The following is a 26,026-nucleotide window of genomic DNA, read 5'->3' on the forward strand; positions in this document are numbered from 1 at the left end:
TAATAACATTAAAGAGAGTGGGTTAGGGTGTTGGACTGTTGGGTCGTTGCCTCTGTCAGCTTTTCGTGTTTTTTTTTTTTTTTGAATATTTTTTTTTAAAATTTGTTTAAATGGGTTAGATACATGTAAGTGTTTTGTGTTCTTTTGTCATAATATTATTTTATTTTTAAATTAAATAGTATATGTGTTTAAAATTTTTAGAGGTTTCAAGTTTTTAATATATTTTCCATAAATTTTATAATTATATAGTATATTTTTCGTAAATATATTAATATGTACATTTGTATAAACACATATGTATAGTAATAAATAATCAAAGATCACTAATCCGTAGTTAAAAATCACTAATTAATAAGTTCAGTTCAGTTCAGCTCAGTTCAGTTCAGTCAATCAGAACAGGCCCTAATAGATTGATAATATGGCGAAGCATATTGAAATACTTGGCTACAAAATATTTCAAGAAAAAAAGGAATTTTCATTCTTTAATTTCTCACCAAGTCGCACACGATAAATAAGCATTAATGTGACACATAGATATGTATAGCAGTCAACGAAATATAATTTAAGACAAAATAAAATCAAAATAAGAAAAAGGTAAGTTACTAAGCTAAAGATGACTAATACATCAGTATATGGTGAAGGATATTGGAATACTTGGCTATGAAAGATTTCAGGTAAAAAGGAGGTTTTATTCAAAGAGGGTTTATAATCTAAATGTTGAGTTTTTTAAAAGCAAATGTGGACATAATTTGTGAGTCGGGAGAAGCTACATACGGGCAATGGTACTAATAGAATAAAGTTCACAACCGATTGTTGTATTGTATATTATTTATTTTACAAGTATGATTGTCAAGTGATTATTATTCTATTATTAATACAAAACATTTGAATAACATTGTGCATCAAAATATCTTAAATTTAATATATAACACTATTTGTATTAATGATATGTTTAAAATTTAGCATATAAAATTAAAAAGAAAAATTATCTTAAAATTCAATATACAACTCGAGCAATGCCCGATGCCCAAAACTAGTAAATAACAAAAAAATTTCCTCAATTTTTATTTTAATGATTTTGGCCTCATTTTTATTTATATTTTTAATAATATTTTGCCTCGTATTTATACCATATCACAAATTTATTATGAAAAAAAAAATTAATATTAAATGTTTTTCAACACAAATAAAAAAATGAGGAAGTTTAAGGGCCACTTTTATTTTTATTTTATTTATTTCCTTTCTTTCGGGAGGGGCATGAAAATCGTAAAGTCGTCAATTGGCAAAATTTGAAACTACCACACAACACCAGATACAATATTAACCTAAACAAAATTACAAATAACTAAATAAGTACTTCAAAAAAATATAAAACAGTATGTGACCAACAAGGTCAGTTTTTTTCTTACAGATTAATCATAATAAAGTGTTCTATATTATGTATCTCATCAGAAAGAGAATTGTGCTCCCATGTAAACATATCTAATTCCTATAGCTTCCAAAAGTAGAAGTGAATGTTGTAGAGCCCTGATCTAAGATAACTCTCTTCGCCTAGCCCCATATCAACCCATTCCATCCAATTGAATAAGCCTTCGTATAATCACGTCCAAGGCTATCACTGAGAGCAACCTTTATCCAATTCTGGACATCCATGCCTTAAAATCTCATTCATTACAGTGGCTGCTGAACGAAGGACAAAAATGCAAATGTAGACAAACATATTCATGTTTACATGACAGTCTAATTTCCTAACAATGAATGTATTATGATACTTTGAAGGTTGATCATTTAATCTTATTTACATATACATCAGTACCCTACCTGAGTCCATCTTTATAGGTCAAATTGCAAGACTTTGGCAGGAAGGGATGAATTTAAGATCGTAAAATTCCAGCCAAAAGACACCAAACATTATGTCCTATAAACAAGGTGTCCTGTAATTGGTCATCCTCATTGCAAAACTTGACCATCGAACATGTTTCAAAATTTGCCATCTTTAACCCAGAAGAAAAACAAGGGTGAGAAGGCCATACCAGTAACAAAAAATTGGCTTCCAATAACTTAGCTCGATGCAGTATTTCTATCCTTCTGTGGTAGAAGTAGCAAGGACACCGGACATATTCAAGCTACACATCTATGTTCCTTTGCCATATTTTTTATTGCTTTTGCTTTTTTTCATGAACAATGACAAATGGTCAATATCTCCCCCGAATGAAGGGGTATCACCCATCAACCATTTTACGGCCTCCGCAGCAGCATCTTTTTCTGCTTGCTTCTTATTGTTACGAGGTTGGCCAACAAACTCCAGGCCATTGAAATCTACAGTAGCGCGAAATTGGTTGTTTCTCAGTTGTCTCGTCTTATAAGCAGGTGCTTCATGTCCTGCCTTTGCAAGCAAAGTTTGCAATTGATTTTTGGAATTATCATCACCACTTTTTTTATCACCATGAACACTTGTCGCTTTAGCTCCCTTTCTTGACGGTACTGGCAATTGACGACCAAAAACAAATCTACCCTCACATTGGTCTTCTGATATCAATAATCTTATTGCAGATAAAAGATCCACATATCTATGTATATCCAACTTGGGCTCCAAGAGCTGAATAACACAACAAAATGATTAGCAAAATTATGACACAGAAAAAGAGCACTCTAGTGTGAAAAATCAAGCCAGAATGATACCATGATATAAATTAGTAAAATCAAGTAAGCATTGTTCACCTTATAATGAATTAGCTCCTCAAGTTCTCTTTTCAAGCACAGGTAGATGTCTGCTAAGCCAGGTTTCATAAAGAACTCTAAGTATCCTCCCAGCATTTTTAGGTGTCCATCCTAAAGATAAGCCCAATAGATAGAACAATAAATCTCTGCAGCCTTGGAAACAAGGTAAAAGAAAGAAACCCAAATATTAAAAATAAAACAAAAAATTACCTGTGCACCCCTAGAAATGTCTCCTCCAAACAGTAACAACACAGAATCTGAAACTGCTGTTGAATCCCTCAGGAAAACAGAATTGACCTTTATCTTCTCATTGAAGACTAGCCATGGATATGGTATTTTTGGCTCTTGCGCATTCACTGAATTCTGTGGGAGAAAATAAATAAAAAGTTAACAGGACCTGCATGTCCAACTTCAGTTCAAGCATTTGCACTTGAAAATACTTACCGAATACAAAAGAACCTGTCCATCTTCCATTGTTTTCAGCATTATTGATCTCTCTTTATTCTGCACGGGTATAACAAAGTTCAGCTCCTACTGTTGGTAAAACTATACACCACAAAACATCTTTCCTTATTTTTAAAAAGCTATTCAACTTAAGTTCCACAAGTCACAGAGCACAAAAAGTTTTTGTGAAAAGGAAAAACTAGTTGCCAAAAAAATATACTGTTAGTTCTGAACAAGCTACTTACAACAACGGAACAAACACCAGGGAAAAGACCAGCACAGATGATTGCTCGAACAAGATGCTCGTCATGGCTCCACTTATTTTGACTTTCATTATCAAGGCCAACAAGACCTGTATCTTTAAGTAATGAAAAGAACTGCTTCCTCAGGGAATCAATAGCTTTAAATGTCTGGGCAGACAAAAAATTTCTCCAACAGTATTCATAACCAGATTGTTGTTTTTCAGCATCTTTCCATCCTTCATAAGCTCGAATAAGGGCAATATGGTCACTGAACTCACGACCGGAGAACTGAGCCTTAGCTGACTCAGCAAGCTGCATAAAACAAGCAATAACCATGACGTTCAAGCCTATGCATGGGTAAGCAATAAGCTGTTTGGGCAAAAGCAACTCAATGTCACATTGCCCTTCTATTTCTACTGTTAAATAATGTTCAGGGCATAACGATCAAGTTAAAAAATAAAAGGTACAAAAATGAAAAAATTAGTAAACGATAAGCTTCACAAATACTACCAAGACCAACAGTTAAACACCTCCATAACTCTAGGAGGCGCCAGGTGAACATCCTATTTCAAACCACCCCTTAATGTCTATTTTCTAATATTTTGTAGATATTTTAAAATTGCCTTTTAAAGTTTCCGAAGTCTGTCCTTGAGATTTGAGCGTCACTTTTCAGGCTCAGTTTAACAGGTATCATTTTCCATATATATTTAAAATAGGTGTCATTTTCCAAGGGGTCAGTGCGCGTTTTACTGGTGTCATTTTAAAAAAAAAAAAAAATTAATGATGCAAGTTATACTAGTGTCACTTTTAATAGCTCTGTGTCAATTTAACAAGTGTTTATGCCATTTTTACCCGATTTGCACCATCATGATGGTTCATTTTTATTGATTAAAGTTGATTTCATTTTACAAATATACTATCATTTTTGGCAAATGCTATTTTACAAATATACCATCATTGGACTTTGGACTCACCACACATATCCTCTTGCAATATTTTAATGGCTAAGAAATACTAAACACAATGATGGTACAGGATTGCCATAAGTAACAGTTCCCATGTGATATATATAATGGCATGACTACAACACAAGCATCTAAGTTGCCTCTATATTGTATAAATTAAAAAGCTCATTGATTTCAGCACAAGTTGCTGCATAACATGATTTACTCAAATATGGTGAAATTTTGAAATACAAACAGAATAAGAAACTTAAAGAAAACCGCCCCGTTTACTGATAACTTACATCCTTCTTGTCAAATGGAGTCATGAAGGGGTCTCTAACACTTAAACCAGCAACAACAGTCATTACTGGGTCTAAGCATTTGAACATAGCCCCCAATATTAGCATCTTCCCAAGCTTGGGCTCCACAGGAAGCACAGACAAGTTTTGACCTGCATGGTAACAAGAGTTTATACAATTTTGTGGTGCAAGATCTCTAATCACAATTCATAATAAAATCTTAGGCTAGAAATCTGGTTGTTTCTGATGATGAAAAGAGCAAAGAGGAGTATGAACCAATAGTATGCAACAGAGATTTTCTTGACTACTTACCAAGCACAGTAAGATTTTCGTTTTCGTCCAATGCTCCAATGATTTTCAAAAAATCAACAGCATTTTGAACCTATAATAAAAACCAAAACAACTATCAAGTAATTTACTTCAATTGCATCAAATGATATTAATGACATTGCCAACAGAAGAGTTTTAATATGCATGCACTGTTCGAAACAAGATACAAATAACCAAGATGATCAGAAAATGTGGGAAACCAAGAATAATACCGATAATGGCTCAGGTGGTTGCAAAGCCTTCGATAGAAACTCAGAAATACCACCAAGATCTAAACTTTTTATCTGAAGACAGAGGGACTGTAAGGGTGTCCTCAAAAGTTCTGGCAACTGATAATCACTGAAAGCATCATAGACACATTTGGGGTAAAGATGGTAACACTCCCCGGACTGAACACGACCAGCTCTACCTCTTCTCTACAGTTAGTGAAAAGAATTAGTATTTTTGAATAGAAATTAAAAAATGTGAGAGCTAGACATTACTTTAATAAATTGTAATCAGAACAAAATGTATAATATAGCACACAATAAGCATGTAACAGAAAATTTAATAAGAAAACTGTAAAAAACTAAACAAAACATAAATAGAGCTCTGACGATAAAGCTGAAACACCATCTGGGTTTTTTTTTTTTTTTTTTTTTTGGGAGGGTGAGGGGGGAAGAAGAGATTAATCAGCAAGCCATAAAATTTTGAATTTAGTAATAAGTGACAGATGCATGTATCAGTCTGGTTTCAGATTAAGTCACATTGACTCTTCGTTTCAGATTTGAGTATTTTGGGTAATCATGTATTTGATGACAAATAAGATAAACCTATTGCATACCCCTTACTTGAAACTCTTTAAACAAGTTCCATTTTTACACACATTAACGTACTACAAGTGTTCTAATGCCTACCTAGCTTATATGATCAGCATGTGTACTATAAACTTGGAAGCCATGAAAACAATTTTGACTATGTATGCAGTAATATTAAAATTTCAGTTGCTACTACAAAAAATCTGCAAACAATTAAATTTGGATTTTGTTTCCCCTGTCATAGCTAGACCCATACACATTCATCTTTTGACTCATACTCCTCTCCTTCAAAAACAAATCCTTCAAAAAATCTAAAACAGATGAAAATTCTTCAACAAACTCTCGAGCTTTAACCCACTGAAGATATCCAACCTTACACCCATTAAAGAAATTTATTTTACAAGAAAGACGACCAATCATCGTTACACACATCACAGGTGCTAATTATCAACATCATCAGCCATAACATACTATCAACACAGTAATCAAGCACTTCTTATGTTCTATTATTTTCATTATCATATACCAAGGGAATATAAGTGACATTCAATCTAGAAATAAAATGTAAAGTTCGAAAAAACACTATATTAACCATACAAAAGCCCATGGAGCTATTATTCCCTAAACAAGGATACAAAATTTTGCAAGGAGTCAGCCCAAGCCCATAATTACTTATGCTCGCAGGACAGGAAGGCTAAAAAGAATTCTCCAGCAACTTGATGCTGAGCTGGAATTCTGATAAAAGTTTGTTAGTGGGTTGGGGTAATATAGTAATTGTGGGATTAGTTTGTAATTCCTTATGAGCTGTAAGAATTGGTTAGCAACTGATTATAAATAGAGGTCTTGTAGATGGGTTGAGTATCCAGAAAGAAATTGAGAGTTGTATTGGGAGAGATTCCTTCCTCTCGAAAGAAGGAGAAGTATTGTTGATTATCCTGATTAGCAATATATCATATCATCAGTTTGGCTATTTCTCTATTGTGCTTGTGTGCATTAATTCTCTGTTCTGGTCCTACTTCCTAGCAAATTTCACCCTTTATAGAACCCAACACTTCCTCCGATCTTTATAATTCCTTGCTTTTTATTAGTCAACACATTTTCCTTAGGAAGTTTTTTTAGTTGACATTTCTATTGTAGGTATTTACTATTTAGTGTTAAATTGTCAATTATACCCATGAAAGTCTTCTCACTCCTCTCTTCTCTCTCTTGCCTTCACCCATAAACCCATAACAGAACCCTCATCATCATCTCTCCCATTCTATAATTTCCAAAGATGACCACCCATCTTTCCATTACCACCACCACCCCCATGATCCCCATCACAACCTTGTCCACAGATCCCATTATATTTCTCTTCCACCGCCACCCCCACCTTTTCTCCTATTCATTGCCACCACCATCGCAGCCTCGCAGCCTCCACCTCTATCGTGTGTGTATTTTAAGATTTAGGGTATCCAAATCGCAAAGGTAAGTAATTAAAGAGGGTTGGGCCTCAATTTTTATTAGGGGACGTCCAAAAAGTACCAAAGCCGTCCCTGAAACATCCCCAAGTAGCCTGAAAGCCGTACCCAAAAAAGGCTCCCCGTACCACTTTTTAAGGGTACGCCATGGGGACGTATCCTAGGCGTGCCTGTACCAGGTTCCGTCACCGGTACAGAAACGGCATAGAGGAGTCATACCCGTGCATCCTTGCTAAAGTATTTGTGGGAAACTGAAAACAAAGATATAGCCACCTCCCCCGTCACCATACTGTTCAACAATTCTTTTATTTCCAACACTCACTACATAAAACATATGTCCCATTCCTATGCTCTCTACAGTCCACTGTAAATTCACTTTAATGATGTAAAAACAGCTCACATATCAGTGATTGCCCGAAGAATATGTAGCAGCTTCCAATAAACAAAAATATTTACCAACTGTTTTCTCATCAAATAAAGCAAATTAATGCAGTCTCATTCCGAGATCAAGAAGTAGGCAGTGATAACGATAAAAGTAATAAAAAAAGCTTTAGAAAGAGTAGAAAGAATCAAAGAATTGAACAATTAGTATGGTTGACCATATTAACATCAGACTTTAGTTTTTACCTGCCGAGCAGCAGCTTTTGAGATCCAGGTTGGTAGCAAGCAGGGGGTGTTATTCAGTGCATCATATGATGTCTCTTTTGCCTTACCACAATCGACAACAAAGACCACATCATTTATGGTGATACTAGTCTCTGCCATGTTTGTTGCAAGTACTATTTTCCTCACTCCTTCTGGTGGCCTATCAAATATCAACCTCTGCATCCAAAATAGTTGAATAACACATTAGTGTGGCCACGATGTACAAATAAAGCTCAAAACAAATATAAGACGAATGATAAAAGTTAGATCCAAAACCAATTAAATGAATTAAATCATTCCATAATGAATTAATTTGGATTATGTCATTAAGGCCTTAGGAGTTTGTTGGCCATGATTCTTTTTTAAGATATTGTTTTAGTTTTCAAAGGGCTTGATACAAGGGCAGAAACGACCTTGAAGATCAAGGAAAATATATGGCTTATAATATGTTTTTGGAAATGCCAAGACGTCAGCTAACCAATGCATGTGGTTCGACAAGAATCGGAGTTCATTTACAAAGGGCTAAGACCAAAAACCGCACAAAACTGGCACAGCTAGTTTCCTAATCTAAGTAGGATTAGTATTCCTATTCTAATTTGGTTGCTTGGAGCTAAGAGCTAGGGGTAACACCTAGAGGCTTGTCCTAGTCCTATTAGAAGTAGGCTTTTTTGGCAAGGAGCTTTTTTAAAAGCTTTTAGCTTACTGAACACTATTAGAGGTTTGACCATTTTAAAAAGCTAATGTTGGTGTTTGGTAAATAGCTTGTTAAAAGAGTTGTTTAGGGTCAAAAAGCTCTTTTATAAAAAACTCATTATAAGAGCTCTTTGAAATTAAATTATTGAACCATTAGCTTTATGAGTATTAAATACATTGAAACAGCTAATAATAAACAACTATTTACCAAACACTTTTACACAATTAGCTATTCACAACCAGCTAGTGAAATCATTTAATATAACCGGCTAGTCAAACCAATCAGTTATATCAACCAGCTAACATCTAATTAGGGCCGCAATCATAGGTGCATGATCTTGTATTTCATAGGTTATGAAGTCACAGCAATTTCAGATTAACAAATGTTTGAGTTTTAAGCTTTATTTCTTGTTCATATTACTCATTCTTTAATTACAAGAGTGCTTTTAAGGTTAAGATCATTAAACACTTAGTGTCTAGGAATAGCTAAGAGTTTAATCTCAAATAAATAGCTTCAAGAGTGCGTTAATTAGATTAAGGATTCAAATCATAAGTGTAGGAGTGGATTTGTGAGCAAAAATATTGGTTTGATTCGTTCAATCTTCAAGAAACTTGTCAAGATTGGGTCTTTGTTACGAGATTGTGGTTTTCTAAAAACTTGAGTAGACAAGGGGTTAGGATCTACATCATGGCTTCAACAAACGCTGCAAGTAATCAAAACCTTGTCTTCATAATTTCTAAAGGGCATCTTGTGTTGGCTCCTAATGCTAATAACAATGGGGGCATATTCATCATTGTCCTATACATCATTGGAGGAAAAAGATGAAATTCCCTATTATATTGGAAGTTCTAGGTTATTATTCCTATATGGGGAACTTCCAACTCTCTCCGTGAGATTTATAGTCAGATGTAGAGGGAGAGCATTCCATCACGCTGGCGAGCAGTTCAAATTTACAAACCTCTCTTTTTTATGTTTATAATTGGTTGTTCTATAGGTAAGATATCTGTGTAGAAACAAGGATTCTTCATATACTAGGATCGCAATGATGACAACTCTGACCCCAATTTCAGATGTGACATTTGCGTTAAAAATTCGACTTTGATCATTATTTATACTATAATACTCCCCCGGCTGGATCAATTTAGTGTTATTAATCATGTGGTAAAATACACAATAATCTAACAAGATCCCACATCAACACAACCTTTATATGGAGTATATGATATCAGCATAAAACTCTATGTAAGGTTTATGTATGGTTTTTTTTTTTAAGAAGATTTATCCATTGGTTTAGCTAGAAATCAACACGGATACTATAATATCAATAAAAAAAATATTATATAATATCACTATGAAAACAATATGAATATATCCATACACACAGTAATATTTACAAAATTCATGATTATTACTAATCTATGTTACATTGACACTGGTACGGGTATCCGATATTGGTACGGATCCTCAAGTGTCGGATACGTCATTTTCAAAAATTTAGGACACCGGGACACCGTCTTAACTTTGGACTCGGTTACGGATATGGCAATAAAAGGAAAAAAAAAAAAAAAATATATATATATATATATATATATATATATATATATATATATATATATATATATATATATATATATATATATATATATACTACTCTGTACTCGTATGATGTAGTACTCCTTACCTTTTTTTTTTTTGTTGTGTAGTACTTACCTAATAATGCCAAATTTATGCAACTTGCTCTGACGAAGACTCCACTTTTTACTCAAGATTATAAAATATTCTTATCTATAGTACTACTACTTCAAAAAGCTACGTTAAAATTTTTTTTAAAAAGAGAAAATATAGTGTGGGTCCAAAATTTTTCCCCACCATTCAGTTTTATTCCTTTCTCCTCTCTCTTTATTGTTGAACAATGTTAAAATGTCCGCCATATTTGAAGCTCTAAGACTCCCCCTTCAACCTCTTCTCTGCCATTTTTGAATCTTCAAGACACCATTGCCATACCCGAGAGCCAAGTGGTGTGTCCGGAACGGATTTCATACCCGGATCCGTGTATGACCCGGGTATGATAGCAAAATTGCCGTGTCCGAGTAACAGAGTTACTAATAATATACTTTATCCGTTCCTAAAACCTCGACTCACTTTGTATTTGTGCGATCTCTCATGAATATCTTTGACAATAAATGTCTTCGGCTATATATAAGTGAAATTTATAAAAAGTTGATATTTGAAAATTTTGAAATAAGAGGAATCTAATAAGATCCCTCATGCTAATTTATTTCTCTTGTATAAATCCTAATATGTGGTCAAAGTTATTTTATTTTGACCAAATGAATAGTAAGTGAGTGGAACTTTGGGGAACAGAGGTAGTACAAAGTATTTCGTACATTATTAGATCGTTGACCAGAGGTATTTTCTATTTATTTGTTCCACTAAATAAATTTTGAAGCTATGAAATATATTAAACATGATTACCAAATTGGATTTATTATACACCCGTATATTCCAAAGGTAATGAAATTGTAATATACTCATATTTAACTTTAATCTACATAGTACAAACTCTCTTCTGTTACTACACATCAAGGGGATAAAAAAAGCTTTAATCGAGATCAAATCATCAAACTCAAGTTGATTGATGGTCATCTCAACTCATTTACATAATCCACAATGTTTGTAGCGACACAATAGTGTCAAAATAAATATTACTACAATACTACCTCTGTTTCTTATTTTGTGCAACTTTTGCCATTTTGGGGTGTACCGTGCAAAAAAAAAAAAAAAAAAAAAAAAAAAGTTATGTGCAACCAAAAATTTCTTTCCTTTTATAGTAAAATTTTTAGAGTAAAATTACTTCATTAATCATCATTACCCCTACTTCAAAATTCTCACCCAGTCAACAAAAAAAAAAAAAAAAAAAAAAAAAAAAAATCTCAAACTCAATTAACCCGTCAAAATAGCAATATTAAGTTTTAAACTACAATAATTTAATTAATGATTTCATCTAACATACCCCAAAATAAATAGATTCACCAAACATCTTTAACCCTTGAAAATTTCATCTCTTTCTCATCTTCTCTAGCCACCACCACCACTGTACTGCCGCCACCACCGTCCAGCTCTGATCGCCGCCGCTACCGCCACCACCAACGTTCATCTCTGACTACCGCCGCGGCGCCGCCACAACCACCACCACCAACGTTCAACCGCTGGCTTCCTCCTCTTTTTCTTCTTTTTTTGATTTATCACCACAATCAAAGCATAAAATTGAGGTTCTTACGGTCAAATGTGACCATGAAAATTATACATCTAGAGTTTACATGGTCAAATTTGACCAAATAAAGCCATAATTGATGGTGTGAAGGTAACAAATTGCCCTTATTATCGATTTTTTCATATTTTAAGGGTGGGTCGTGGTGGTTTTGGAGGTGGTGGTTCAGTGAGAGGTGGGTGGGTCGTGGTGGTTTTGTGGAGAAAGGGTGGGTGTGGTGGCCTAGGTTCAGTGAGAGAGGTGAGTGGATTGTGGTGGTTTCGTGGAGAAAGCTGGGTGGATGTGGTGCCCTGGGTTTGGTGAGAGGTGGGTAAGTTGTGGTGGTTTCGAGGAGAGAGAGTAGGTGCGGTGGGTTCGGTGAGAGGGGGTAGGTGGTTCGGTGGTTTCAGGGAGAAAGGGAGGGTTGTATGGGTGGTTTTGGAAAGAGGTAGGGTGTGTGTAGGTGGTAGCGGTGGTGTGTGGTGGCGGCTAGTGGATGGTGTCGGTGAGAAAGTGGGTGATGGTGGTGGACCGGTGGTTGTCCTTCATTTAGTAATTATCTCATTTTCTCTCTCCTAATCACATACCCATTGTTCTCTTTAACAACCATTAAGAAAATTTGTCTAGGAAACGTGAGACTAATTTTGTTGCACAAAATAAGAAACGGAGGTAGTATAATGCTTGTGTAAATAAGGAAACAACAATAATAATGGTTAAATGTCGCATTGTTTATTTCAATAGATAAAAATAAATATATTACTAATAAATATATTTAATACTACAAAGCTGTCAAGCATGTCTAAATTATTGTGAATTGGTCATTTAAAAATGCTAATTAACAAAAGTACTTAAGTGATAAAAATAAAAATCAGATAAAAAGGGAGACCACTACACATTTGTCAAGGAAGATAGAATTGTTTCCACTTTTTTTAATAGGAACTATTTCCCTTGTGATATAGTTTAGACTATGTAACCAAGGTTTGCCTAAACTAGAATGAGAGCCATTTATTGGACGTACTCAAACTTCTGAAAGCATTCATCATAAAATCAATGAAGTACATACAAATTCTCAGGAAAAAAAAAAAAAACATACGTGTTAAATAAAAATTCTCATAGAGGGAGATGTCAACATTATTACCTGTTCAGTACTAGCCATGGAACCATGGCAAGCAAGCAACAAAACCCTGCTCGGATCTCCAAGCAAAGGATGAGCTTGGAGCTGGTCCTTCAAAGAATTAATGTCCTCCCAACCAGTCATAAAAACTAAGACCGCACCAGGTCTTTCATTCTTACATATATGGGATAGTACATGCTCAATAAGATTAAAACCAATCGAATCTGGGTTCCAGCAGGACAATGAATCTTGAGTCCGATGACTATACCCATTATAATCAGCAGCTTCTAGTGTATCCTGCCCCATGTTCAGTATAAGATATAACTTCAGCACAAAATTAATTGGTATAAGAACACTATCTAGAAATGGCACAAGAATCTTTCATACCTCTACTGCTGATGCAATTTGTGTCTTTCTCTTCCTCATGGTTTGTTTCTGCATTTTCCATACCTTTTCTTGACCATAATCATCAATCTGGTTATAGGGGGTCAACCTATATCCTGTAGTTTCCAAGATATTCTCCAGGTAGTGTGCTCGTACAGGATATGTGAAACCCTGAAAATTATTTATTAATGAGAGTTCATGAGCTTAAATCTTCTCCACCATCTCATCCTTTCATATTGACATGGTGATGCTTTCTCCTTTATCAGCAAAACTCATAAGGCTGATATGAATATCTAACTTTTGCTAGACATAATCAATCACAACTTAATTTTAAAGTTCTTTCAATCACTTCTAAGTTCTAAATCCATCCGTAATATGCATATTGTTTCAAGCCATCATTACACTAGATTAAAGACCAATACACTTATCACTCCATAGCAACTTTGTCACTGGAATTAAGGGGCGTTTGTTTAGGGGTCTTCCGGAAAGGGTAAGATAATTGATCAATCAACAAGGTTCATTCCCTTAGCTGTTTGTTTGGTATATTTTGTCATTCCCTTTCCCCTTCTCCCAAAGTCCTCAACACCCATTCCCCAATCAATCTTAAGGATTCACTAACCCTTTCGCTCCTCTACCCATGCTCACCTTGACCCACAGTTGACCAACTCCTTGACCACTAACCCCTCCCATCAACCCCCAACCAACATCCACTGTCTCTGACCCCTCCATCGCAACCACCTGCCACCACTACTTACTTAAATACCACATAACCTACACAGCCACTGATGAACCCACCAAACCACCACAAACCCACACAGGTACCACCCACAACCAATCAAATCTCAACAAACATCACCCAACCAACCACCTTGAAAAACTACCCACCACTCGAAAACCACCCACCCAAACACTAGCCCATACCTACAAAAACCCTACCCACCCATCAAAATATCAATTGGAAACCCAATGACAAACCTCCACCCTCAAAAATCCTACCACCACCCACAAAAACCCTTATGGCACCGACAAAAAACCCTACTTAGCCGGCCAAAAACATCCCATGTCCAACCTTGAAATTGGATCCGAAAAAAGGAGAGAGAAAGAGAAATCATCAAAGGGGCCTCTGCCTCCAAAGATAGAGGGATGAGGTGGCCTGGTCCAATGAAGTTGTTGAGGTGATCCCGTAGACTATGGATGGTGCTGGTTGAATTATTTTATCATGTTGTAGCTGTTGTTGGTAGCTCTATAATGAAGGGATGGTGAATTGGTGGTGGTAACTTTCATTTCCTTCTCCTTTATATTCACAAAAACATCAAGGTTTAGGACTTTTTCATTCTATTCTCCTTATACCCCTTTCTTTTTCCCTCATCCCTTCCCTTTTGAAAACCAAAGGGCCCCTTGGTCATTAACTTTTCAGGGAATCATATCACATCTAGAATGTAGCATGTTCAACCAAACATTTCAGCATAGATTTAAGACAAGACCCTAACTAATTATATTTCATTTGTTGTATTTTTCAAGAGTTTTGTTAGGTAGGAGAATACCACTGCATGCATTAGACTGTAATTTTCTTCAATTAGTGAACAGCTACCCTCTTTTATCCCTAAGCTAAAACAATCATTTTTTTTTTTTTTTGAAAGAAGATAAAATATATTCACTTGTAATTTTTGCAAGAAAAAAGGACTTCAGCGATGCTTTCTTTTTATTTGAGTACTTAAGGTAGAGGTAAACCATCATGAAGAGCATGAACCAATCCATATACTACCTCCAATTCTTATTACTCGCAAGTCGCAACAAAGAGTAGTTTTGCGGACTCCTGGGCAAAAGATCTTAAGCATAGTTAGTGAAAAATAAGGGCATATACTTGAGTATTAATCCAACCCAAAAAATAAAAAAATAAAAATAAAAAAAAAAAAAAAACCCAAAAATTAACTAAATAACCTACCACCACTAGCACCACCCAGCAGCATCGAAAACACCCACCACCACACCCACAAAACCACCACCGCACCCACAAAAACCACCACCGCACCCACAAACCCACCACCGCACCTACGAAACCACCACTAGCACCACCCAACAGCACCGAAACTACCCATCACCGCTCCCACAAACCCACCATTGCACCCACAAAACCACCCACCACTGGTCCACTGCACCCACGAAACCACCACCCACCACACCCCACGAACCCACAAGCTGCATCAACCCACCGAACCCACAATGTGAACCTACCACCCATGATGTGAACCTACCACCCACGATCTGAAGCCACCGACGAACCCCACCAAACCCCACAATGTGAACCTACCACCCACGATCTGAAACCACTGACGAACCCACGATCTGAAACCACCGACGAACCCACATCTGAAACCTACCACCGACGAACTCACCAAACTGAACCCAAGAACCCACCATGAAAATTGGGTTAGAGGAGAGAGAAAAATAATGGGGAAGAGGGTAAATTAATTAACCTTGAGGTTTAATCTAATGAAATCAGATTTGTAGTTTAATAAGATTGTTTTCAAAAAAAAAAAAGTAAGGGTGATTTCGTCATTTCACAGCAAAAAACTTACAATAAAAGGAAAGAAAATAATTTCTTGCGAGTAATATGAACCATCCGGTTTTAATAAATGTTGCGAGTAATAAGAGCTGGAGATAGTATATAGAGCAGATGAAAAAAGAACTGTAAATTATAGTAAAAAAACATAGAGCCTAACCAACAAAAGATGGCAGGTGGGTGGATATACTGTTAATATTGATCAGGCCAACTTAATGAGATACTTTTCTTGCTCACACCATTTAGGTACATCAAGATAAGTCACAAAAAAAATAGCAATATACATTATAAATAGTTGCTGACAGAAGAATAATAAAGGAGAAATGCAACATAAATTATTAGACTAAATAAATAAAAATAATTCATTGAAAATACTTGTAGCCAAGCTTCTTGGGCGTACATCTTAAGAAAGATAATAGAAAGGGTTAATGGACGTATTAATGGAAATATTGTATCACCTTAACAACCCAACCCAATCCTCTTACTGATGTTTGAGGCATTTTGATTAAATAGTCCATTGTGTGCCAAGAAGCTTGATTTAAGAATTTTGGAATAGGTAATTATACCAAAATATTTCAAACAATCCCTAGTAAAAAAAGAATATCAATACATAAAGCGCTTCTTTAAATCCATAAACTTACAGGAATATGTAGCATAGGAGCTCCACCAAAGTAAGAGGAAAATAGCTCAGCATTCAGGGTTGCGCTCATCAAAATCAGCCTCAAATCTGGCCGGCGTGGTAGAAGATCTTTCAAGACAATCAGGAGAAAATCTGGCAAAGTTTGCAACAGTAAGACTTTCCTTGTTCTGCTACAAATGAAATAAAAAGGTAAAACTGCTAGCATTACCTTCATTCATGCCACGTTCATGAATTTCATCAACAATGACATGAGTTACACCCCTTAAATTTCTGTCAACAAGCAGTCTCCTCAACAGTATACCAGTAGTACAGAAGAGGAGGCCTGTATCCCTTCCTTTAATCCCCTCCAATCTAATTTTGTAGCCAACCTGTAATCAGAATGAGAATAAAATCACTTGCTACAGAAATTGGCCACATTCTTAAAGAGCTATACGGATATTAAGGTCAGAGTAAGAATGAGAATAAAAAAAAATAGAAACTCACTGATTCTCCAAGTTGTTCCCCTCGTTCAGCAGCAACCCTCTCTGAAACAGCCATAGCTGATATTCTTCTTGGTTGTGTGCAGATGAGGCTACAACTAGCTCCACGAGCAGCTTCAATTTCAGACTCTAAAATGTATTGAGGAAGTTGAGTTGTTTTACCACAACCAGTTTCACCGGAGACGACTACTACCTGAAATTTTTTTATTTGGAGACAAAATTTTGAAGGCGTATCAGGACCAAATTAGGATAATGTTTATACATATAGGAGTATGAGCAGCTGAGAACAAACAGGAATCCATTTGAATCAGCAAAAACAAATGCAAATTCGCAATTTGTAAACAAAGCACTGACTCCATCAAAAAAACTAAAGATAAAGAGATGATGAAGCCATTGTTTGTATACAGGTTAATCAACTTCCTCAACTAAACCAACTTCCTCTGTAAAGAGGGGATGGTGCTGACAGTAAATTCTACACAGAACCGCTGATTGTTTATCATGCACAGTTATTTTGATTAAAAATATGTGAGCTACATTCCTTTAGTGAAGTTTTCTTTATCCTCTATTAAAGTAAGGTGTTGTCACCACTAAGCAAAACAGTTGTTTACTAGTTCTAAGGTGAGCATGAAGTATTATAATATGAAAAAGATGCTGATAACAGAAGTTCCAAAGAGAGAACAAATAATCTGCAGAAGAGATTTGAAGCATTTTGTCTATCTTCAACATAGCAGCTATTAAACAGTTTTGCATACATCTGGGTCCCCCTACTTTGCCCCCCTTGAAACCCTTGTAGACAAAATTCGATAAATGATATGTTGGTACAGAGTTTTGAATGCCAACAATAAAGAAAGCCTTTAATGTCTTGTCACTAACTTGAACTCTAAACATAGTATTAAAGAGAGCAACACCTAATAAAACTTATCAACTAATGATGAATAGAAACCTGATTTTCTGAGATGGCCTTCAATAAAGCATCCCTCTCTTTGTATGCAGGTAGACTTCTTCGAAATTCTAGCATCTTCAAACCCTCCGATGATTCCTACACCGAAAACATCATCATCATTACTACAAATAATCCATTAACTAAAAAAACAAAAAGAAAAATATGTAATTACTCAAAATGCAAGAATTTGACACATGAGGGAGGGAAGATTCAAAGGCTATCTGAGCATCTTTTGTCTGATTCAGAGATGGGTCAGACGATTTTGACTTTAACAAAGTAAGACTTTTATAACAGATCAATTAATCATTCGAGGCAAGGGGAATTAATTTAAGAACATGACCGGAATCAAAAACAATTAGAAAAAACCAGATATTCCAAAAAAAAAAAAGGTTAAAAGAAAGAAACAGATATGAATTTCGCTCTAAACTACATATGCCTGACGTTGTTTGGGTATATGACGTCCCCCCATTACGCAAACGGAATTTGTGGGTTCCGAAACACAACTCAATTTGATGAACCATGCAACCCATTTCAACAATCCGATGACCTATTCATTGAGGGTTATTTGCTTAGAATTTATTATAATTTGTTCCAAGCATTCCCAAATCCCTATAGAGCATTCCATGATCCTGAACCCATGCCACAAATTTCCTTGTACCACATATCATGTAACACTACGCCAAGACACATCCCAAAGTAGCTTTGGATATGAAGATTTTGCATGTCATTTGGCCAATATGAAGTGAGATATAATATACTTCCTCGGTGTTTTTTTAATTGTACCATTTTGACTTGGCACATTTGCCAACACACAAGTTTGACCATCATTAAATTTGATGTTTTACAATTAAAAACGATAAAATTTGATTTTATGAAAAAACATATAGAGATGAACATAAGATCTCATGCAGTTATATTTTCCATCATGTATAAATAACTAAAGATGGTCAAAGCATAGGATCTCAATTCTCAACAGTGCAAAAGGTGAATATGCTACAAGTCATACATCTAATTGATGGAGGAGCTAGAGCACGAGCTCCATCTATTTGGGGCAGTTCAAAAATTCAGATTTGCACTTAACTGAATTCATCAGAACCTAAAAGCATAATCTATATGTAAAGTAGATAGCTCAGCAGATAAGCAAAAAATTGAAAATCTATGTAGGATCTACATCATAATAAAGTCTTGGTGCCAAACTGCCAATTGTGACTGTGGAACCAGTAATACTTTCTAAAAATTTATAGTTTGTAAAATATGAGTATATTCCAGCATAATCTGTTTTGTAAAACTCATAGGCAGGTTCGCATCTTCTTATGAATATAGCCCATTTTCATACCAAAATAAGGGGTATTGCATTAAGAGAAAGGGATGAGGGCTATGAGGCAGCTAAGCATTGGATCTCATCGAACTGGATAATATGTAGTCAACATTTAATGACAAAGGAAACTAACGCTGCAATTACACTCAATTCAAGTTTTTTTTCCTTTATCACTCCTCTATTCTGCTACGAATTGAGTGCTCTCAGCAATGCAGTAAATGGACAATAAAATGGAACAGACAATAATCCAACTGAGGTAAGCTTAATAACTTGATGAATTGATGATCAGTGAAATCACACTAATTACAAACTTATCACTCCTCTTCTAGGGGTGATATTCCTTCCAGTAGAATTTTCTCTCTTTACAATCAGCTTGCCCTCACTGGTGCTCTCTCTCCCTAATTATTACAGCAGCTCTCCTCTGCCTTGCTGCAAAATATTCCTTTTAAGTTTTAACAAACTATAAACTGATTATCACATATCCATCCTTCTATTATAAACTCTGACAACTAATTTCTTTTATGCTTTTACCTTATTCCATACTTTATGCTTTTACCTTTTTTTATACTCAATGCTTTTACCATTCAGTTCTTGGGACACTTTCAGGAATAGACTGAATTATAGGGAACTTGGGTTTATTTGTAGCAAATCCCCCTTCTCTTCACCTTCCAACCCCATGATCTGTCACATTGCCACATCAATGGCACATGGAATGTAACTAGACTCTCACTGAAAAATGACAGCAATATAATGTATGAAATGCTAAAAAAGACGTACACGAAAACCACGGATACTACCAAAAGTATGTAAAAATATTGAAAGATAACCTGCCACTCTCGCTGCTGAATCCGGAGTCGCAAACTTTTCTCCCGAAGCATTTTCTCTTTTGCAGCACTCATCTGCGCTGTGGGTTCAAGATGGTTGTATCCCTGCTTACCCAGACTGGAAGTATTTCTTGACATGGAATGATTTTGAAAAGCATCTTTATTAAGGGAATGTTCAGACAGGTGCCTCTTCAAAAGAAGATCTACATCCTTTTGCAGATCATAACTAAGTACCACCTGTGTGACACTAACATTATCAAAAGGTGGTCTTCCGATCTATACAACTATCTAGAGCAAAGAAATTTTCAAACTTTTCTTGCAGAGAGAAACACGAAACAGAAAATACAAGAATGCCACATTACCTCCCTTTGTGGCCGCTTATCATCCAGGTCATGGCGATAATTTGCCAAGGGAACTTTACTAAATACAACCACTTTGGAATATTGACGGCTGCCAGATGAAGTTATTCGTCATTGTAAGTCACAAGGACAATAAAAGCTGGTGAGGAAAAATTATTATAACCAATTGGTGATACCTGTGCAAACCCATTCTGGTTGCCATTGCAGAAAGTTGATCAAAGTCACGTCTGTCCTTTCTCTCTCTAGACACCACTTCTTGTTCATCTTTATTTTGAAGAAGCATGGACAATTTCCATCTCCACTCGTCAATGTTGTCAAGTGTTGAAGATTGCTGAGAGCAAGCCCAGTGTTAGTGTGTAACATCCAAGATTTTTGGTTCATTCAAAAAGTAGCAATGAACAAAAAAATGTTTAACAGACATGAGACCCAAATAAGGAGCTTTTGAGAAAACAACATTTCATGTTGTAATACCCCTTTTCAAACTTACCAAGATAGGTGTTCATAAGGGACTAGTCAAAAGGAGAGGAGAATAATAGACAAGAACTTAATCTGAAAATAGTAAAAATCAAGTAAACAGATAGGGACTTTCAGGTTTACCTAAAATACCAAATGAAACAATTACCTTTACTCTACAAATTTACTGCTTTTTTTCTGGAGAGAGAGCCATGGACATGGTTCCCTCAAAACACTAGAAAGAATAAACCATAAAACAATAGCTAAAACCTCTCTTCTTCTTACCCCATGTGCCCCCTTATTGGGGCTCTTAGCTTCAACAATACTCCTGCCAAAGTGTCATTTCAAGCCTTTTCTAACCTCCTTCAATTTCTACTTTAGCTTCTCCATAAATGTACTTTCTCCATTCGAAGCAACAATTGGCCGAATTATTCTCCAGCTCAAGCAGCACATGTGTAACAATCCTCACTTCCAAAGTGTATCATATTCATCCACATTTAAGACTACTATGGATTCTCATACTGCTGCTTTGCTTTTGCCTTCTTTTTATCATGGATTATTTCATTTCAAATTCTCTTGGATTATTAAGGTAGCATATAAGAAGTCACCCTTCCAATCATTTTCTTTTCTAATTTTCTTATGCCTTCATTTGCCAAATCTCAGTGAATTCTTGTATCATAAATATCATTAACTCTTTAGTTTCCAAGGGAATTCTAAGTGTGACACACGGATACGCGATAACACAGTGAAGTTCCTCCTCAATTCAACACCTCCACATACAAGCCACACATATTCTAATTATCATACATACAATCAAAACAATATAATACAACACAAACTCACTTCAAACCATATGATACATAAACCAAGATAGAAACTACCTAGCAAATGAACAAATAAACATATTCAAAACTGAAATGACGACATAATGCAATAAAAAAACAACTCACTAATTGTTTTCCAGAATCATGTTCTCGGTCGGACTCGTCTTCGGAATAATCATCATACGCAAACCTCCCAAACTCTTTAGTTTGCTGATACAAATTCGGGTTGCGTCTCTGCAACAACTCAAAAGACCTTCGAGAACCTCCAACAGCCGAGACCCTACAAGAAGCAATCGGGCGCCATTGAAGAGGCCTGAAAGCTAGGGTTTTAAAGGATTTTTGTTTCCCAAATTGAAGGAGAGAGAAAGGTCTTGGAGAAATGTTGTGGAGGTTTCTAGAGGGTTTAAGGGACATGACGAGGTGTGAAGTTGTGCGGAGGTAGCCATGAAAGAAGGGAGAAGAGCAGGGCATGACTAGTGAGAAATGAGTGTTGCTGGTTGGTTGGTTAATTTTGAGGGAGGTTGAAGAAGATGATGAGGTTGTGCGCGCACATTTGGTGCAAGTTGTTGGCGTTTGTGTGTGCGCCGGTGTTGTGGGAAAATGAACGAATGATTGGAAGAAAGGAGAGGAAGAGAGTGGGGTGCGTTTCTTGGTTTTGTGTTTTTTTTTTTCGATTTTTTCGCAAGCATGGTTGTAGCTAGGGACTTGCTTGTAATTTTAAATAATTTTGAGCTATTAGCTTGACCATTGGAGTAAAAATATGTAATTAGTTTAGGCAAGCGTCAAGCTAATTTGCTTGAAAAAAAAACTTGTCAAAAAGAAAATGTTAAAAATCAATTAATAATTATGATAAAAAATAATAAATTGATTATTTAAATAGTAAGTTAATAGCTAGTCATTGAAGATCAAATTAGCTACAAACATAATTAGCTTATGTGGCATGACAAGCTAATTTGACGATAGCTTGCCATTAGAGTTGCTCTTAAACAGCTTGATGTGGATTAATGAAAGTGTCGAGTTCGAGACTCACCAAATACAGAAAACTTTTATCAAGGGACTCACTCCTCATTAGTCAGGTGTGCGACAAAGGTCGGATCCGGATACAGTCGGAGCCAAGTTCCGGTGAACAGGGTGGGGCAAACTAAAAAAAAAAAACCAACCCTTTTTGAAAAAAATGAACTGAATGTCCTAATAATCACAATTTTTTGTATGCGATCTTTTTACAAAATTTAATGGTCTCCCAATCCCGTTTTCTGTTATTTTAAAGCCAAAACTAACGGACCCCCATTTAAAGCATTTTTTTTCCCCAATTTTCACTCCTCATTTCTCATGCTTTCTCCTCTCCAACTTTCAATTAACTCCTGGTGCATAGCTCCTATGGGTTTGGAAAAATATAGGATGACAAACTTGTGAATAAATGGAAATTGGTAAGTGGAAGTGGGCCATAAGTTGCCATGGTGGATAAAGGAGCAGGACATGCATAACGGGAAGTGAAATTGTGAGCGGGAAAAAGAGAAAGTAAGTGCACAGTAAATGTTTATTTTTTTTTCACCCCAAAATCGCGAATGTACGGTCCAAAACTAAGCCCAGAATTTTGAGAGGGGAGGACGGCGGTTACTGTATGAAAATGGCATACTCAGAAAATTGAGAAACACCATATTCATATATTGTAAAGGTGGAGTGAGAATGGAAAAAATGTAGCTGAAAAAAATTTGGTACAAGATGCGAAATCGATTAGTCCAGATATTGGGGGTTGATTTAGCTGAAGCAGTGGTTGAAAATCGGGAAGTTGGCCATGGCTGCGCTAGGGAGCTGAGATTCGATAGTGATAATGTAAGTGTTCATACTGCATACTTGATTTTAATAAATATTCAAATTGTTGGTTAATCGTGAACAGATTGTATAGTAATCTGGGTTAGGGTTTGTAGAATGTTGATAATAGTATATATTTGTTGTTGAATGTATTATGAAGTGGTTATTGATGCATTGTGAGTTAATGTGACTGGGCAACTTATTATTGAAAATTGTGGTTTATGATGGTGATTTTTTTCCCTTGAGAAACATGTAAATTTGGGTTGGTTTAGCAATTTGGGTCAGATCCTTTAAAGGAAGGTTTGATGGAAGAGGATGACACTGCTTTGAAGAAGAAATCCAAAAAGTGTGGTTGTCCAGTCAAGATGTATGCAAGTGTGAATAAGGAAGGGAACTGGGTAATTTGAAAGCTGAACTTGAATCATGATTATCATATTGTGACACCAAGAAAGTTGAAGGATGTATTGATGTTCCGAAAACATGAGTTGGTAGTAAATAACAACCACTTGGTGAAGCAAATGCGTAACGCGAGGAAGTCAAGGGTTAAGGTCTCACAGATGTATAGTTGCTTTGCACGTGAGCGAAATGGAGTTGATCAGATGGCATTTACATAGAAGGACTTGAAGAATGCATGCAGTGACAGAGAAGAAGAAATTGTAGGACTTTAGATACTAATAAGCGGAATTGCATGAATCATATTCATAAGCATCTAAAGTCTAAACACCAAGATAAATGCACAACACATAAAGAACAAATAATAATACCTTTGAAGCGTGAATCCACGTGCAATCGAGCAAGAACAAGGGAGATAAAGAACCCTAAGTGTGATTCCTCTACTTAGTCCACAGGCACAGATCAAACCTCGACTAATGCTAGTTAGTTGTGATTAAACCCTTTGTAGACACCCATTTGTGTTTCCCAAAAACCAAACCCAGTGATGAGTACTTTTCACGTAGAATCATAATCGGATGAAGTGAAAGTGTGGAAAGTCTAGTGTTGCGGATAGTTTTTAATCCTTTTCGATCTCTCTGTTTTTGAAAACCTATTTTAAGAAAACAGTCAATCCAGTTTGGTTTGGTCCATATCAAGGGTCCAATAATAATGTAGTTGGGTCGGGTTCAAAAAGAGCTTTCCAACGATATATTGTAAGCCCAATTCCGATGAATAATGAGGAAGTTATGGCCAAATTACTAAACTGGGCCCCGTTTGATCCTTATATGCGGCTCAATGATATAGAGGAGGGCCTAATATTGATTTATCATTCCTAATGCAATTAGAATTTATTTTAGTCTTCTAGATTCTTCTAGAAGGTTCTTTTCATTCCTAATTTAATTAGCATTGATAAATTGACTTTGGTTGACTTTTTAAAGTTTTAATCAGAGTAAAAGAAGTGTTTTTAAGGAAAATACGATTTTGCCCTTCTGTACGGCTAAATTTTATCAAAATTAAGAACACGTGTGAAACTGATTATTAGCACCCGGCGACAGCATTAGCTCCTGGCGCTAACCTTCAGCGCCTGGCGCTAATGGCCTGCGTCTGGCGCCAATCGTGTTTTATTCTCGTTGAAACACTGATTTGTTTTTCTATTTGTTCGGCTGATTTTCTCTATAAATAGCCTCCTTAAACCTCCGTTTTTAATAATCAATTTCCATCAACTCTCTAATTCTCTTTCTCACCAACTCTCATCAAGAATTTCTTGATTTTCTCTCTCTTTCTAAACCAACCCTTTTACAAACACAATTCCTCATACATTAGATCTAGACACACCTAGCCAAGTTCGAAGTTGCCTTCTCCCTAGACGTGAAAGGTTTTAATTTTTGAGGGTTTGGTTCCAAATTTCTCTTTCAATTATTTAATTTAATTGTTTTTTATTATTTTCCTTGAAGTTACTAACACGTGTATTTTGTTATTAAAAAGAGGTACGAGACATCCAAGTAAGTGCTTTAATTGTTTGCATTTTTATTATGATATAGAAATCATGTCTAGGTTGTTATTATGATTCCTAGTATCATGTTAGGATACTTGATGTTTTGAATGACAACAATGATTCCTAGTATTATGTTTAGGGGAAAGGTTATAATATCAAATATGCTTATTATGATTCCTGCGATGCTTCCTACTTTCTTTCCTACTATTCATGTTAGTATCATGTTAGGGATATATATTTGATTTTTATTGTTTAGTGACATGCTAGGTGTAGACACTTAAAAATGTCTCCCCAAAACCAAACCCGATGATGAACACCTTTCACCGCCATTATTGGTCGGGTTGAGTATTTAATCTTTGGAGTGCTTAAATCCATGTTCTATCCAATATATTTTATGAACCAATCCATTTCCTAGCTCATTTTCCTAAACCATAACCTATTTTCCACTTTTCGTATCCAAATCGCAAAACCGAGCTAAACTGATTTTTTTGTTCTTATAATTTTGATCCAATTACTATTTAGTTGGATAGGCCTTGAAATAAGCTTTCCAACCATATATC

At 35.7% G+C, this 26,026-nt stretch overlaps 1 protein-coding gene across 1 annotated transcript; it reads right to left on the reverse strand.

Annotated features, from left to right (window-relative positions):
* Positions 1-1,191: 1,191 nt before the first annotated feature.
* Positions 1,192-22,198, reverse strand: LOC110694503 (DExH-box ATP-dependent RNA helicase DExH3-like). Its single transcript, XM_021871693.1, has 19 exons — positions 21,854-22,198; positions 20,627-20,781; positions 20,454-20,541; positions 20,095-20,328; positions 17,950-18,045; positions 17,011-17,199; positions 16,736-16,895; positions 16,529-16,659; positions 13,328-13,495; positions 12,965-13,237; positions 7,865-8,059; positions 5,193-5,396; positions 4,963-5,032; positions 4,654-4,802; positions 3,411-3,719; positions 3,166-3,225; positions 2,932-3,084; positions 2,722-2,832; positions 1,192-2,599 (listed from the first exon to the last, which is right to left on the reverse strand). The coding sequence occupies exons 1-19, from the start codon at positions 22,196-22,198 to the stop codon at positions 2,135-2,137; spliced, it is 3,555 nt and encodes a 1,184-aa protein (XP_021727385.1). The 3' UTR covers positions 1,192-2,134.
* Positions 22,199-26,026: the final 3,828 nt, after the last annotated feature.

This window comes from Chenopodium quinoa, unplaced genomic scaffold (assembly GCF_001683475.1).
Source record: "Chenopodium quinoa cultivar QQ74 unplaced genomic scaffold, ASM168347v1, whole genome shotgun sequence".
NCBI lineage: Eukaryota > Viridiplantae > Streptophyta > Magnoliopsida > Caryophyllales > Amaranthaceae > Chenopodium > Chenopodium quinoa.